The sequence below is a fragment of the Gracilinanus agilis genome, chromosome 1 (assembly GCF_016433145.1).
Source record: "Gracilinanus agilis isolate LMUSP501 chromosome 1, AgileGrace, whole genome shotgun sequence".
Lineage (NCBI taxonomy): Eukaryota > Metazoa > Chordata > Mammalia > Didelphimorphia > Didelphidae > Gracilinanus > Gracilinanus agilis.
In genome coordinates, this window is record NC_058130.1 from 615,787,567 (window position 1) to 615,804,976 (window position 17,410).

The following is a 17,410-nucleotide window of genomic DNA, read 5'->3' on the forward strand; positions in this document are numbered from 1 at the left end:
CATGTTTACTCCTGCCTAATCTTGTTTTTACTTAATAACCACACTGTTTTGTTAGTATTTTCTATGTAAAAACAAAACCCTCTCTCTCTCTCTCTCTCTCTCTCTCTCTCTCTCTCTCTCTCTCNAACTCCCATCCCTAGGCCTGGCTCTAATCCACTGAGCCACCCAGCTGGACCCTAGATCATTTTATAAATAAGGGAACTGATTAAGTACTTGTCTAGGGTCACACAATTAGTAAGTAACTGAGGCCATATTTGAATTTCAGGAAGAGAAAGTCTTTCCAACTCCAGGTCCAGAACCCTATTCATTGAGCCACCTAAATGTCCATAGAAAAACTACATAGTACCATTTAATTAGTTGACATATACACATGTTTACTCCTGCCTAATCTTGTTTTTACTTAATAACCACACTGTTTTGTTAGTATTTTCTATGTAAAAACAAAACCCTCCCTCTCTCTCTCTCTCTCTCTCTCTCTCTCTCTCTCTCTCTCTCTCTCTCTCTCTCTATATATATATATATATATATATATATATATGATGCTATATCTAAAACATAGTACCTCAACAATGCCAAGCACGCTAAGAGATCCTAAGAAACGTTCAATGAATTATTATTTATGGGAAAAAATCCCAAAACATCTGTAATACTAAATATAACAATAATTTCTACACACATCAAACAAAATATTTATTACTATGACACACTTCATACTTTAATTAGATAACTGAATTGTATATTCTCATATGATTTCCAAAAGGATAATAAAATAAAGATACTCACAGATGCCAGCCCCATTATCTTCGGGAACATAAGTGATGAACATCCATCTGGACTCTGTCCAAAGGTAGTATATGGTGTTTGAAACCAAGCCTTTTCGTTAGCCCAAACTACATCACAAAGAGGCAATATGGAAGCCCCAAGTCCAATGGCAGGGCCATTTACTGCTACAATGATGGGCTTCTTAAATTGTATAAATGTATTAACAAAGTTTCTTTAAGGAGATGAGGGTGAGGGGTGGGGAGGAGATAAGAGAAAAAAAAGAAAAAGATTACTTGGTGTTTTGCCTTTTGGCAACAAAAAGCTACCATCATCATAATTAATTTTACCAACAGCTTATTGGAAACTACTAAATATATTTCTTTTTATAGTCTTTCTAAGGCATAGTGCTATTTGGTATTTATCAAAAGGCTTACAATAAAATGGAATACAATATAAAATCTGTGAGAGCAAAATAAGGATGAATGGTATATTTAGTGGCAAACTTTGTATTTATGGGACCTTGGGTTAAGGAAAAGATTGGACATCTAGCTCAATTACTCTGAATAAGTGCAAGTACAACACACTTCAGATAAGAAGGCAGAAAGCAATGCTCCTGGGAGAATGAGAATAAGAAGAATATCATACACTAGTTTAGACTTTTAAAAAAATGTGGCAAGAAATATTTCCTGAGGACACAATATTACATACGGTGGAGCATACAAAAAACAAAGGCTTAAGGAGTCTTTAAGAAGGTAACAATCAAGTTAAGAAGCCTACAAAAAAAATCACTGTATGGTAGATGGTGTTAAACTGTACAGCACAAAGTGTTATAGTAAGGGCTGAAGGAGTCCAGAGAATGAGATTATAAATAGATTTAAAAAAATCAAGAAACATTCGCTGAAAGTCAGGAATTAACATAAGGTGGTGGTGGGTTGTTCAGTTGTGTCTGACCCTTCATGACCCCAGTGGATCCTAGCATACCAATATTGTTTATGAGGTTTTTTTGGCAGATTCTGAAGAGGTTTGCCATTTCCTTCTCCAATAGATGAAGGCAAACAGAGGTTAAGTGATTTGTCCAGGGGTTACAAAGTTACTAAATGCCTGTGGCCAAATGTGAACTCATCTTTTCCTGACTGTGGCCCAGTGTTCTGTCCATGGCACTACCTAGCAGCTTCCAACCTTCTCAGGTCTCTCTTTTATTTGGGCGGGGAGAAGCAATTCCTGTGCTGGCTATGAGGAATCAATGTAACAGCAGTCTTCTAATCTAGAATCGGAAATATGCCATCTTATAGGTGGGTTTACCTAGAAAAGAGTATGTTTCTTTTGTTTGTTGCTTAAACTATCAGGAATATAATGGTAATCATTAAAGCTCTGGATAATATAAATAGTTCCCCTGGACTCAAGATGTATAATTTTTCCACAGCTCACACATATGTTAGCCTTGATACACTGAAACTATGAATGTCATATTTTCAAATATTATTGTCACTAAAAATAAACTGTTTTCTGCTATCTTTCTTGGGAGAGAAAAGGAAATCAATTTATGAACAAGTTTACTTCCTTCAGTCTAGTCTCTCAACATAAATTCTTAAAATTTCTTGATATGCCATATCTTAATTTATGCCTTTATCATTGTCCATCATAGCATCAGAATCATCAACATGAACTGAATTTTCAAAAAAGTGACTACTGGGGATTAGATAATGTAAATGAATCGTAGTCATGTGAAATTACAAGAACCTGATAGTCATCAAGGGAGTTGTTTTTCTTTGTATGATTGATTTGGCTAGAGAAAAGAATTACAAATACCTCAAATAAATGAGATTTCTTTTTAGCCCAATTTAGTTCTGTATCAAATTATGAAAGTGTTTTTTTCCCCCATTGGATCCTAAAACTACGCATGAGCCCTTAAATTGAGATATAATGGCTTCTTTGTACAATAGCATTTCATTTCTTAAACTGTTACTTTCTATTTTAGAATCAAAACGAAATATTGATTCAAAGGAAGAAGAGAGGTAAAAGCTAGACAATGAAGGTTAAAGGACTTGCCCAGGTCACACAGCTAAGAAATTATCTGAGGCCATATTTGAACTCAGGACCTCCTATCTTTAGGTCTGGCTCTCGATCCACTGAGCAACCTAGCTGTCCCTACAATAGTATTTCAATAATCTGGATGAGTATCTTCAATAAGAAAAAATAAGATTGAAAACTTTTTATAATACAAAAATACTGATAACACAATGGCACTGAAAGCTCTTAAAGATTTGTCTTTTCTTGATTTATCTTTTTTTGGGGGGTTAGGGGGGAGAGAAGGTATAAGGAAAAATGGAGGAAAGAAAGGCACTTCCTGGATTATATATCAAGTCTCTCTGGCTCTAACTGCTTCTTTCCAAAGGCACTAATGTAGTCCTCTCAGTCAGGCTTAAATTTAACTTCCATCCAGTTATTCAATGCCTTTTCATTCAATGAGAGTTATCTAACTTGCTTAAATGTATGAATTTGCTGTGAGAACTCCTAAATGAGATAGCTTGAAGCACTGTTTGAAAGATCACACCAGATTTTAATCATATAAAGAGAGCCAGACAACCTTTTAAAAACAGACTCTTGAGATAAGTGTAGACAACCTTCATTAAGCTACCTCTGTTCTGAAAGCTCTTGAGGATTATGGGTCAATGGCACATAGAAATTCCCTATGGTCTGTTACTGAATACTCTTGAGGCAGCAACTGCCAAAATTGTAGACTGTGTAAGATAAAAGATAATATCAAAATTAGTGGTCAATTTTACAGTGCCAGAACAATCTTCAGACAATATGTGCAGGTTCTCCCTCCCATCTTTTACCTATATAAGCAAAGGATAAAAAAGAGTGCTACTTTGATTCTATGAGATGTAAAACCTGAATTTTAACACGATGAAGGAATTTTTTTTGGAATTGAGTTGTATTTTTTTGACAAATACAATTTATTTCTGTTTTCTAAATATGCTAGAAAGCTTTGATCAAACAGGTTGCTATTTCTGAAAAGATGACTAGGCACTGGTAGAAAAACCTAGTCTTGCTTTTTTTAAGTTCAGAAAGCCCAATCATCTCCATGTGTGGTTCTAAAACTGTACCAAATAAATATAGTAGTCAAAGAAGTTACAAATTAGTTTAACAAAAACTAGGCAGATTAAAACAATATGGCAGTAATAGGTAATTTCTGGATACGAGAAATTCTTGGCAAGTGGGAAACTGGTGGAGTAGGACTCTTTTTATTATTCCACTCAAAAAGGAAAGGAGGCTGACCTCTCCACAATAACATATTCCACATTACTACTTTCCTGTTCATAAGATATGCGCTTTTAGAGATAAATGAAGGCAGAATTAAAAATTTTAAAAACTATACCACCTTGAAAATATAAGAATTTAGAAAAAATGTGGTGTATCCAGGGATAGATGTCAGTTTCTATGACCCTTAGCTTCAAATTAACAAGGATTTTGCTAATTCCTCATGAGATTTGAAAAAAAAAAAAAACAAATTAGGCTCACGTTGCTAGTTTTAAATCTTTGACCACAGATTTTTAAAATTTAATGTTTGATTAACATTGATTGGGCTTCCTCTTAAAACAGTATTAAAATGGTGAAAAATTACTGCTTTAACTGTTAAAGAAATCTGTACTTTTATAAAAATGTTAGCCTACTAAAGAAAAAAAGCTTCTAAATATAGCATAGGATATCAGAGACTTCCTTAGGTGTTTATAATCCAACACTACACATATGAAATTAATTTAAATGCAAATGAACCAGCTGAAAGGTCAAGTGTAACTGATTACTATTTCTAGGACTTAAATAGAAGCAAAAAAAAAAAAAAAAGTAATCTTTAATCTCCTGGCCAGATTGAATGCTATCTAAAAATTTTAGTTGACTAAAATAAATTAATTAAAATAGGTACGCAAGTTTGGCAAAAGAAGTATGAGTTTGCATACAAATATACAGATGGATTTGTTCTGATGATTCTATGGTTAAAATAGAATTGCAATTCATCAACCAGGGAGGTTCATATTTAACCCTCTTTTTTTATCTGTCTTCTCTTGTTCTTTAGATAATGCTATCACAACTCCCAATAACCTATCAGCATGATATAGAAGGTTGTATATAGGCAGTAAAACCAATAGGAGGGGACTAAGATGAGTCTCTATATCCAAGCTAAGTGGAAAAAGGCACAGTTTCATGTGATCCCCTGTGATGTTATGGGAAAAGGCATATGAAGACCCAGATCATAAGTCTTAATTTTTCAGGGAGGAAAAGAATTAAAATGCTGGCTGTAGCAAAAATTCCCAAGTTGACTGTTGCCATAAAAAAATGGATTGTGTCTTTCAAATCTAACTTTAGTCTTAAGTAAAATGCTATGGGCTAGGGATACAAAGAAAAAGCAAAATCAGAAAAAAGTCCTGGGTCTTCATGCGTTCTACTTTTTTTTTTTTTAAACCCTTACCTTCCGTCTTAGAGTCAATACTGTGTATTGGCTCCAAGGCAGAAGAGTGGTAAGGGTAGGCAATGGGGGTCAAGTGACTTGCCCAGGGTCACCGTTCTACTTGTTTTTTAAAGTTAACAACATATTTGCAAATACAAAGAGTTTAAGAGGCTGTTTAATAAATAAGCATTATGTATCCATGCTCTATCAAAATCAATGTGAGTAAGCTGGCTTATAAAAAACTCTCTACTATGTAAGGTAGGTTTAAATGAAATGTAAATCTGCTACGGGAAGAGTATTCTTGCTAAAATAATTAAACAAATATTTCCACAGAGCATAATAGCAACTTTTTACATTTGTGTGTAGAAGAAAAAAACCACCATTGCAGCAAAGATACCTTTTTGTGGGAAATTTGCAGTGTGCTATAGATAAGTTCACAGACTTCACAGATAGAAGGCATCTTTGATGAGAGGGTCCTTCATTTGACACGAGGAAAATGAGGTTTAGAGATTAAATGACTTGCTTAAGGTTATATAGGAAATCATGCACTTGTAACTGGAGTCTACCAAGTCCTCCAATTCCAAAAGAAGTTTTAAAAATTCAGTGTCTTGGAGTTTGACCCCTAATCAGAATTCTACACTCTTTTCATCTGTAGGGACTTCAGCTGTAGGGGCAAGCATTTTAATAGGAATGCCCCTTGTCCATCTATAACTAAAAAAAACTATATGGGTGGATCAATAAGCCTGCCAATTTAATTATTTTGACTACCAATGTATGTTTAGAGGAGAAGCAACAAGCTATAAAAATTAGTAATGATACTTATGTTTTATTTATAAGGCTTGATGCTAAAATTATACTTTAAAACACAATATAGGGGGACAAACTAGCTTATTACATACCTGATAGCTTCTGCCATCTTAGTGCTTTCTCTTTTTCTATCATCTGTTAGACGCCGTATGAAATAAATAAAATCAAGACCACAGCAGAAGACACTCCCAACTGCACTGAGCAGTACAAGTTTACTATCATCTGCAGCAGCTGTATTCAGTGCACTCTGGACTTCCTTCATTACCTATTAAGAGTCAAGTAAAACCTGAAGTTAAAGATGTTTCATAGGAGCAACAAAAGCTCTTAAAAATCATCAGAACAGTATTTAATATATATTTTTTAAAGAATTTAATCAGAGGGAATATTTTTCCTTTATTTCTCACAAAGCACTTAGAAAAATGGGTTTTTAAACATTTCTAAATTTATCATTTTCCAAATAATATGGTTAAATGTCAAATTATGTTCCGCAAAAGGTATAATTGTTAGAAATATAAGTCCTCAAAATTACCCAGCAGTTATCAGTGGGCACTAGATTATACAGAATGACACTTAAAAGATAATACATTTTTAATATTCATTTGGCATTTCTATATTTTGGTCAGCAGATGGCATATGCAACCAGTGTACAGAAGCAACTTCAATTGTATTCACTGAAATCACCAAACACAGAATATGAATCAAAACAACTAAATTATTTAGTATGCTTTCATCACCCTAGGAGTTTAATTTTAGAAAGGCAGAAAACCATTTAAAAATGCTTAACAAGTATTTTTGATGAAGTAAACAGTGAAGCATTGAAACTCCATGGGATGAAAGGTAGGGTGAGGACTATTTATACTTTTATCCAGAAATGCCACTGCTGGGCACATATCCCACAGTAGAAACAGAAAGGTTCCACATACACAAACTTCATTGCAGCAACCTTTTTGTAGAAAAGAAATTAAATGGAAACAATGTAGGCAACAAGTGATTAGAGAAAGTCTAAAAAAATTGTGGTATGTGAATTTAATGGGTTACTGTTGCAATAGGTAATGATGATTACAAAGTGAATTCAGAAAAAAAAAAGGAAACGTATATGACCTGATATAAAATAAAATAGAACTAGAAAAATCAGGAAACATGCATGTCTAAAATAATTTAAATGAAGCACCAATAAAATGAAACTAAACTAGTTCCACCGGAGGGGAGAAAATACATGTTTTCCCTCAAGACATTATGCAGTTGGAGTAAAATTATGGGATGCTATACACTTGACATTGGTTGGCTTTCTTGAACTGTCATTCTGCAACATTCCCCCTGCCCAAAATCTTTGCTAAGTTTAGCCTATAGGAAATGTCATTTTGTTGGCATTCTGTAGCTGAAGATCACAGGTATTTAAGAACTCAAAGTGCAGCTATGGTAGTCATTTTAACAACACCAATCCCAAATATTGAATTAGCTAACACATTGGATAAATGATCTCTAAATCTCATTCATCTTAAAATGAAAACTCACCTCTGGGTTTAATGAATTATTTTCTGATGATTTTGTTGATAATAAGATATGAGTGAAGCCATCCTGCTTTCTAACCACAATGTCTCTGTATCTGTAAGCACTTTCAGTTTGTCTCACACTGAAACGCAGCCTTTTGTCAAAAGGCTGGTCTCTTCTATCTTCAATAAACCTCCTTTTGTTGGCTGTCACTGCTGTAACAGATGTTTGTATATTGGTTGTTCCATTGGCTGCTAATGTATCCATAAGAGTAGAGGTACCTGCAAAGTTTTTAAAATTAATAAGTGTTCAATGACATCCAACATTAAAGATTCATGTCTGACTACATAAAAAAGGTGGTAATGTACTAAAAAACTTCAACAGACGAAAGTAAAATACTTAGATTAATAAATTCAAATGAGAATATATCTGAAATCTGTTTCAATGTTTAACACTTATTCTTCCCTAGAAAACATGGCAAAAGAACCCAAAAATGATATGAAGCAAAAGGAAATTTACTTCATTATTTTCCTTTTCTTAAAAGTAATATAAATATATTTGGATAAAAACAACAAAAACAAAATTTAAGATCTGAGTTAAAATTGAAAGGGATTTTTGAAGAGAAACCATTTTGGCTGTAAGACATTATGATGGGGAAGAAATATTATACTTACTTATAAACACATTAAATTTATGGAAACAATTGAAAAGGTTCCTGTGTTATCTAATTTGATCTTTCTTCTAAAGGAGAGATGCTTTCTACAAACACACTGAAAAATGCCTATCTAGTAGCTCAATAACTTTCAAGAATTATTTTTGAGAATCTATAATCTCATAGATATGTAATGTATATTGCTTCCACTGGTATAGATTGTTCACGTCATCTCAGGCTTCTCAATGTACTTCTATTTAAGTTCTCACAAGGGCTTATACCCAAACTGCTAGGGGCCATCTAGAGATTTCCTAATATTGTGTAGATAATAAGAGATTAACACAATCTATCAATTCTCTGCTTTCACTGCATCCTCAGCCCACCTCCTTTCCCAAGCATTCTTTCCTCCAACTTATATGGATTTAGTATAAAACAAACCAAAAAACCCACCTAGCCCTCCAACATAGTATTAATCAGACAGTGCCATTCTCTATCAAAAATGCAGCCTTCCTTATAAACAGCTAAAAATAAATCACTAACAAAGTAGGTAAGTCATACAAAATTTTCTACATTATACAGCTATATCCTTTACCTCCCTACTAATAGGAAGAATGAATTACCATTTGCTGTTCTTTGTAATAAAGATTTAAATACAATTACTTCAACCTGAAATGGCTCTTAATCATAGTTTCATTTATATTATTATAATCACTGTTCTCTTGGTCTTCTTCGTTTACTCTGCAGTAATTTAGTCTTCCTATCTTCTCAGAATTTACTCTATTACTTATATTGTAATAATTTTAATTACATTAACACCACAATTTACTTAACTATTCTCCAACTGAAGGTCATCTAATTCCCTCACCCACCCTTTTTTTCCTACTACAAAGAAAGTGGTTATTTTATTAAATATGGACTCCTGTCACAATCTTTCCTACACTATTTCATACCCCTATGAAATTAATGTTATGAAGTAAAAGAGTTGTTTAAACGTACATATTCTCATCAGAGATTTGAATAAAATTCCCCTCATATATTGTTTGACCACTGATATTTCTTTTGACTACTGAGTTTCTATGTTCCTCCCTTTACAAAATAGTTATAATATCAATACAATTAATAGTAAATGAGTTATCCCAAGGCAGCAGATTAAGTATACCTTAAATTTCTCTCTTATATGACAGTAAAGTGAATAAAAACTGGGTTTTAGTAATTTTTAAATGGAAATCTGGACCTAAGTAGACCATTTCTTTAGGCAGCAAAAGCATAGTATGCTGAGACTAGAAGTTAAGGTTTGGTTTCTGTCCATAGCTATTGCCTTGCTGGGCATATTTTAGCAGGTCATATGATCTTCTTTTTTTTTTTTGATCCAATAGTATTGACTATCTATCAAGTAATGATGACTCTTAATCTTTGGTTCAATTTTTTCTATATCTTGGATAACTGGGACTGTACTTTCAGTGGTACAAGAGACTTACGGACTTTGAGTTAAATTCTCTTTATCAACACAGAAGGGCACATTTCCTACAACATAGGGAGCTGCTTACAACATTAACAGTTAAGAGCCTTTAACAATGTGACGCAGACAGTAGGTATAAAGAGCCACTTCAGATACCTAATCTATTATGTCACATGGCTGCTTTTGGACATCGAGACTTTTTGGAATCCAGAGCGAAGTTTTGAGTTGAATTTAGAGAGAAATTTGAGAACTTTCCCCCCCCAAATTGTACAAGTATGGGAGGTAGGTAATTTTATTATCTATATTTTACAGACGATATGGTATGTTCTCTGGAATCTTCATTGTTTTTTTTTAAAATTACATTTTTATCTCTTCAACTAAAAGAATTTTTCTTCTTTTCCCTTCTATCTCCTTACCAGTGGGGGGAAAAAAAGAAAACCGTTCTAACACTTAAGCATAAGTAAAACAGAATAAATTCCCAATGTTTTGTAATACAGACTGCCTTGCCCAACAGTTTTTGTTGTTTTACTAAACACTGACCTGTAAAATTTATCTGGTAATTTTTAGGCCATTTAAAATTTCTTCTCAATATAACGTTTTAACTTACTGTCCTTTCTAGTGGAAATATACCCAGTATTCAGGAAAATTCTTTTCCATTTGAATCTGTAATGGGCTCCCTTTCTTACAGCAGCCTATACATATCATGAGTAAAGCACATATTTCTGTTTTATATCCTTTGTGATATTTGTAATCAGAGGAGGGAAATTATCTGTCCTATATTAATAAGAATCATGTATGACTGTGATATAACTGGAAGAAAAAATGTGAGTGGAGGGTTGGTATTTAGTTAAGTCAAATGATTTCTTTATGCTCAAAAAATAAATCAAATGGGATATTGTATTTTTTTACACATTTCTGTGAATGCTTTAACTATAATCACATGACTATTCACATATGTTCCATCACATATCTGGGTGGGGAGAATATAAGATTTTAACTATAAAAAATATTTGATTCAGTAGAGCACAATGTTGCCTCAGAGACTATCTTCTAATTGTATACAAATTTGAGATTTGATGGAAGATATAAAAAGAGATAATCTTATTCAATGACAAGAAGGTCATTAATATCAAGAAAGGCATGACACTGAGCTATTTGCCACTATACCAAAGCCCAATTAAAGAGGGATTCCCTATAAATACTGAGTAGTTACAGTCTCTCACCTGTGAAGGACACTGGACATTATAGAATTTCTTGGGGAAAAACACACAGGTAAAAGTAATGAAGAGTGCCTATTTGTACAGATTAAGATATTCGGTTAGATGGCAAGTCTACAGAAGTCCTATCAGTACACACTTGGATAGACACTTCAAATAAATGAATGAAGAGACAGAATTAAATAGGAGTAATGCTTCTAGAAAATTTCAAAACTTCTTTAATTACCCCAACTTCAATCTGGGGGGAAAAAAGGCAAATCTCTTAATACTGATATTCTACCTGTATTACTGTTAGAAGTAACTATGAAAATTTAAATTTTAAAATTTAATTTCACAGGAAACAAACACGTTAGGGACATAATATGGGTGAGAAATAACCCATGGACATCCTGTGCCTTCTGATAAAGGACAAGATATAGAGAGAAAAGATTCTAGCACATTGAGTAGAAAGAAGCCTTGTAGCAAAGTATAGAAGGATGTGGACATTAGCAGTAGGGGATGAAGGAACCAATTGAAAGGCATTTGAGATTACATACAATATCCCAGGTAATTCCCATGATTCCTTGCTAGCAATTGTATGAAATGCTTTTGAAAGCATTGTGAGAGTTAGGTAACATAAAGAATGTCAGTTGTGGATGTTGGGAAACTGGGATTTGGAACTAGAGTTTGATATCTTTAAACCACATGAATTACCTGGTTTCTATGTGCCTCAGTTTCTTTATCTGTAGAAATGGAATAAGAATGATTTTTTAAAAATTTCTGATAGAGCTTATAAAATGTTGTTTACTCACTTTCTCACGTCTTTATGAAAAAATGTTTACACATAAATGACACAAGGACTTGGTGGAAATGGCAATATAGGCATGTGGGGTTAGTATATTTCTGATTGTAAAAATATACATGATTTTCCCAAGTGCTTAATATCATTTCTTTTCTCATACATCTTGAGAATTGATTTCTTAGTACACTGTAACTTGTGTTGATTCCAGCACCTTCCATGTGTATACTTGGACTAATACAGTTTTCTTCCTATCTTTATTTTCTTTAGTAACATTTATACTAGCTCATGTTGAAAGGTTCCACTACCTCTTATGAAGAGATTTCCTTCTAGAAATCTTAAATCTCTTCTATTTGCTATCCAGTTGTTGTACTTTCAGTTTCATCTTTAAATACTTGGGAAGATCTAGCTTCTGGCTGTGTTTAAAAAAAAAAAAAGCACAATCAACTAATATATCACTATCATCCTCTGTAAAATCTTCCTAAAAATATTTATATTTCAAACTAACATTGATTGGGTCCGACTATCATTGCTCTTGGCTGGGCTAAGAAATGTTATTCTGTAGCTTTCAACTGAGTTTCAAGTTTTTCGACCCCTCCTTGTGGTCGTTTTCAGGTTAAACTTCCTTGGGAAAGGAATATCTAAGTCAAAAAAATTTAGAGACTATTTCTCATTTTTCAGCATCAACAGCAGAGTCTAAAGTAAAATAATGTCAAGAGATAGGAACAAAAAGGGCCTAGCAGTACCAGATCTCAAAATGTTACTATAAAGCAATAATTCTCAAAACAAGTTATTATGGTCAAATAAAAAAGATACACCTGTGGAAAATGTTAGTTATATAATATACAGAAATAAATCAATACAGTATTCTAGTGTTTGATAAATACAGAAACACTACCTATAGGAACAAGGACTCTCTATGTGACCAAAAAATGAGATTAAGATCTTAAAAAAAAAATCCTTGTTTTCTCAATATCAACTATAAGAGAGAAGAGTAGGAAAGGCTAGGTAATTAGGTTAAGTGACTTTCTCAGGGTCATACAACTAGGAAGTGTGTGAGGCCAAATTTGTACCTAGGTCCCCCCAACTCAAGGCCTGGAGCTCTCTATACAGTGTGACTCCTACCTGTCCTGTGGGAATAAGTGTATTGCCAAAATTAGATTTAGATCAACAGCTCACACTTTCTGCCAATATAAGGTAAAAATACATCATATACAAATTAGAGAAACATGAAAATAACTTTAAAAGATCTACTGATAAGAGAAAAAGTTCAGTATCAAGATACAGAGAGAAACATTAGTTAAAATGGATAATGTGAGGGCAGCTAGATGGCTTAGTGGATGGAGAACCAGACCTGGAGACAAGTCCTGTAATCCAAATCTGAATTTAGATATTTCCAAGCTATGTGAGCCTGAAGGAAGTCACTTAAACCCAATTGCCTAGTTCTTATCACTCTTCTGCCTTGGAACCAATACTTAGCATTGGTTCTAAGACAGAAAGAAGACAAGGGTTTTAAAGAAATGTGACTAAATAAAAAATTTTAAAGAGTTTTTGCAGAATAAATATAATAAAGCTAGGATTAAAAGAGAAAACAACTGGGGAAAAAAGTTGTAGCTAGTTTCTCTGATAAAAATTTCATTTAAGATGTAAAAAAAAAATATGTTCAAATTTATAAAAATAAGAGCCATTCCCAAACTGATCCATGGTCTAAAGATGTGAACAAGTGGTTCTCAGAGAAGAAACTCAAGCTTACTATACTCAAAAGATTCATTTAACTCTATTGAAGTTTAAAGAAAGTTGAAAGAAGGATTAGGACTATCTTTTAGAGTAAACAGAAGGAAATCTAAAATGGGAAGGCTAACCTACTAAATTCTTAAATCCTTTTTGTTTTTTCATCCACAGCTCTAATGATGTGGCACTATGATTTTAGAGTTGTTTTACTTTGCATTATTAGTACTAATATTAGTTGCATAAAGTCCCTGAATAATAGCGTAAAGTAAATGTTAATAAAAGATTACAATTAAATTATAATTAAAATTAAAAATTTCAAGATTTTTAATAATGTCTCACCTTTTCTACCACTTTGATGTCATGTAGGATAGGAGGCTATTTTGATAACATGCCTGAAAGAGAGATGTTTTTCTTTTTTTTCCTTTTTCTCTTGAATGAAAGTATACTGAAATATAAAATTTCCTCTAAGGATTGCTTTAGTTATTTGGCAAAAATGATAAACATTTCTTTTTCTATGTATTACTTACTGATTCACCAATTCCTTAAAACTAAAGTTTTCTTAGTGATTTAAATGTTTGAGATTATTAAAGATAATGTTCCTGCAATGTAGTCAGCAAGATGTATTTACTCTTTTTGCTTTTCTATATTCATTTTGTGTGTGCGCGCCATGTGACCTGGAAATAAACTCCTTTTTTTTGGTTACTGTTCAATGTTTTTCAAAAGTTCTATTAATGTACTTAGCTGTTTTTTGGGGGAATAGGGGTTGTAGAGCACAGGGCTAGTTTCTCTAAACATAAAAGGGGTACATTAAGGGACAAATTAGAATTTGTCATTTGCTTCCTACATTTCAATTTTATATATTTAGGTAACTGTTATATTATGTAGTGATAATGATTCATGAGCTATGGTACCATTAAATACAATTTCCAGGATTATATTTTGTGAAAATCTTGTTTCTATATACTATACATTAGAGATTTAAGAGACATTTGGTACTTCAACCCTTATTTAATAGTAATCCATTCTTTCTCAGTCCCTTCAAAATGATCAAATTGTGTGCCTTTTTATCCTGTCCCTAGCTTCTCTTTTTCTATTTCAATGTATTCACCAAAATCTTAACGTTTTAAAACAGGAATTCTTGGATATGCTTTATTTCATTAAAGATCAATCTTCCATTCTGCCCAGTAGGACTATACCCAGTTTCCTGAATAAAATTATTTTGGTAGTAAACCTTTACTGTATAACTCCTGAAAGGTGATAACCCAAGTTTTCCTCTCTTCAAAAGCATGAGATAACAAGTTTTGTATGATGTTGAATATAGTTCTTTGGTTTTTAGACTATTTTTTGGCTTGCTTTTATTATTTTCCTGCCTTAATTAGCTCTGGATTTCAGTGGTCATGTTTTTGAGTCTTATTTTTCTAGCTTTTGGAGATGACAAGCTGATGCCTTTTAATCTCACTTTGAACTCTAGTTCTAAGAGGTCTGGGCAGTATTAATTTATGATTTCATGAAATATGGTATCCAATCTTTTCTGTTGATGTTCAGAATCTGTTTTCCATGTCAACTATATTTAATAATATGTTTTCTCCATTTTTCTTCCTCTGATATTTGATTTTTTTAAAAAACAAAAGTATTTCTTGTCATCTCATAGAATTCTTTTCTTTTTTGGCTTATTCTAATTTTTAGAGAGCTTCTTAGGTAAGACTTACCTTCTAATTCCTTAGTTATTTCATTTTCTGAGTCTTACTTCATTGCTTTCAGGCACTCTGCTTGACTTTGTAGGCAAGATATTCTTTTATTTTGACTTCTGCATTACTCCCTCTACTTTTGGGCTATTGGGATTCTTAGTTTTATTCATATCTCCAGTTTCAGTTTCTGGAATGGGTTTATGCTTTGGTCAAGTTCTGCTATACTCCTAGATTGTCTGACTGGGTCTTGCTTGATTCTGAATTCAATGGCCAAAATAAATCTTGCATTTGGCAAAAATTTTTTGGTATTTTTCTTCCGTCCAGGCTGCATTTAACTGAAAGATGGGCTAGACACTGCCAGTTTGGTGGGCTGAGTAAGAGCTTCTTAGATGCTGATTTAGTCCCATCATGCCACTGGAGAGGATGAAACCCCAGAGTTAATCTTTACCCTCCCTCATAGATCACTAGCTTGGCTTCTCTTCTGTGTGGGTGCTGTTGTGTTCTGCATATGGCTTTCTATCCCCTATTCTAACTCCTCTCTGTACTGTACTTCCACAGGACTGTCAAAGGCTTAGATTGCATGGATTGTTTACAAAAAAACCACACCAAGTGACCATCTAGATTTATCTACTGCAGATAAGTAGGAAATCCTTTAAGGATCACCACTATACTGGGCACAAGACTGCCACTGCTACACACTGCTGCTTTTCCAAGTCATCCTCTTTATTCTTCCTTCTCATATTCAGTATAAAAAATATATAGTTTCTCAAATATGTAGATAAATCTGATTTTATTTTTAATTATAAAAAATTAATGTACAACACTTGGTCTGAGCAGGTTCTATAAAAGAGGCATGATAATTAAAGAAAAGATTGGATGGGGATAGTTAAGTGGCTTGGTGGAGATAGCCAGGAATGGAGGAGGGTCCTCAGGTCAAAACTGTCCTCAGATGCTTCCTAGTTGTGTAGTTGTGTGGGCAAGTTACTTAACCCCCATTGCCTGCTGCTAGCTTCTCTTCTGACTTATAATCAGTTCTAAGATAGAAGGTAAGGTTTTAAGGGGAGAAAAAAGAACCAAAGAACCTGGAACAATATTAACCACATATTGTGATTACAGGCAAGCAACAGCCACATTTTCTTACTTTAATTGACATGTCTTATTTTTACATCACCTTGATTTCGAATATATCCCTCTCTCTGAGAAATATACCAAGACATCCATGATCAAAAAGAATAAAAAAGAAAGACAAGTAGCATTTCAGTAAAACTGAGAATCACAACTCCAGAATCTTACAGCAAAAATGCATTACTATGCTATACCCATAGTAATCCAGCATTGAAAAAAAGATATAAAGATGAGTTTTCTGGGTTGATTTTTTTGTGTTTATATGTATGTACTCTTTTTTGGGGTCAAGGCTAGTCAATTAGATATAGAATTAGTCACATAATTTTAGTATTTCCATTCATATTGCTGTAGCTTCTGGGCATATTGCTATAATGTTTCTTATTTCCTCAATTGGTAGAAAGGGACAATTAAACATGATTTGCCTTTTGTGCCCCTTCAACCATCTAGTTTCATTCTTATTAAATATCTCCTGAGTACCTCAATAAGTAGCACCTGAATGACAGATATATCTGCCCTGTGTGTTCACTGAAAAATTAGATACTAAAAATAAGGATACAAATTCAAAAACTGATTTATATGCACCTAATGGCATAGTAAGTAGGTATTTAACATTTTATCAAAAGACTGCAAGATGGTAATAATTGGAGAATCTCAATATTGTTCCTTAGAAACCTTAACAAATTCAACAAGAAAGATAATAAAGACCTTAAGAGATTTTTAGGTAAGTTGTATATGATAGATCTCTATTAATTACTGAGTAGGAACTGAAATGAGTCTACATGGCTCTCCTAGTCACCATGACAAAAATTACAACATTAAGTAGGCATAAAGAACTTATAAACCAAAGCAGAAAAGTTAAACATACAATTTACTGACCACAATAAATTAGAAAACATAAAAGAAAATTGAAGAAAGTATTCAATCATAAATAGAACTAAATAATTGAAAGCTAAATAAGTGCAGGTTCAAAATAGAAACGAAATAAAACATTTCATCAAAATGACAATAAAATACCAAACCATGTAAAATTTAGCTAAAACAACCTTAAGAGGAAATTACACATTGAAACACTTTCATCAGCCAAAGAGTGAAATTATAGATGTAGTGATTCAGCTTGCAAGTAAAATAACTAGAAAAGCAATGATCAAAAAACTCAAAACGAAAAATGAGAAAGGAACTTCTGAAAATCAAGAAATAATTTAAAACAAACCCTCAAAATCAAATAAAACTTGGAGCTGGGGCAGCTGGGT

The 17,410-nt window shown here is 33.1% G+C and overlaps 1 protein-coding gene across 1 annotated transcript in view; it reads right to left on the minus strand.

Moving 5' to 3' along the window:
* CDYL (chromodomain Y like) overlaps positions 1–17,410 on the minus strand; it is an 89,532-nt gene that overhangs the window by 16,183 nt on the left and 55,939 nt on the right. Inside the window, exons 3-5 of the mRNA XM_044667960.1 lie at positions 7,535–7,791; positions 6,112–6,284; positions 784–994 (exon numbers count right to left, since the gene is read on the minus strand). Coding sequence (XP_044523895.1) covers positions 784–994; positions 6,112–6,284; positions 7,535–7,791 — 641 coding nt within the window. The remainder of the gene's footprint in view (positions 1–783; positions 995–6,111; positions 6,285–7,534; positions 7,792–17,410) is intronic.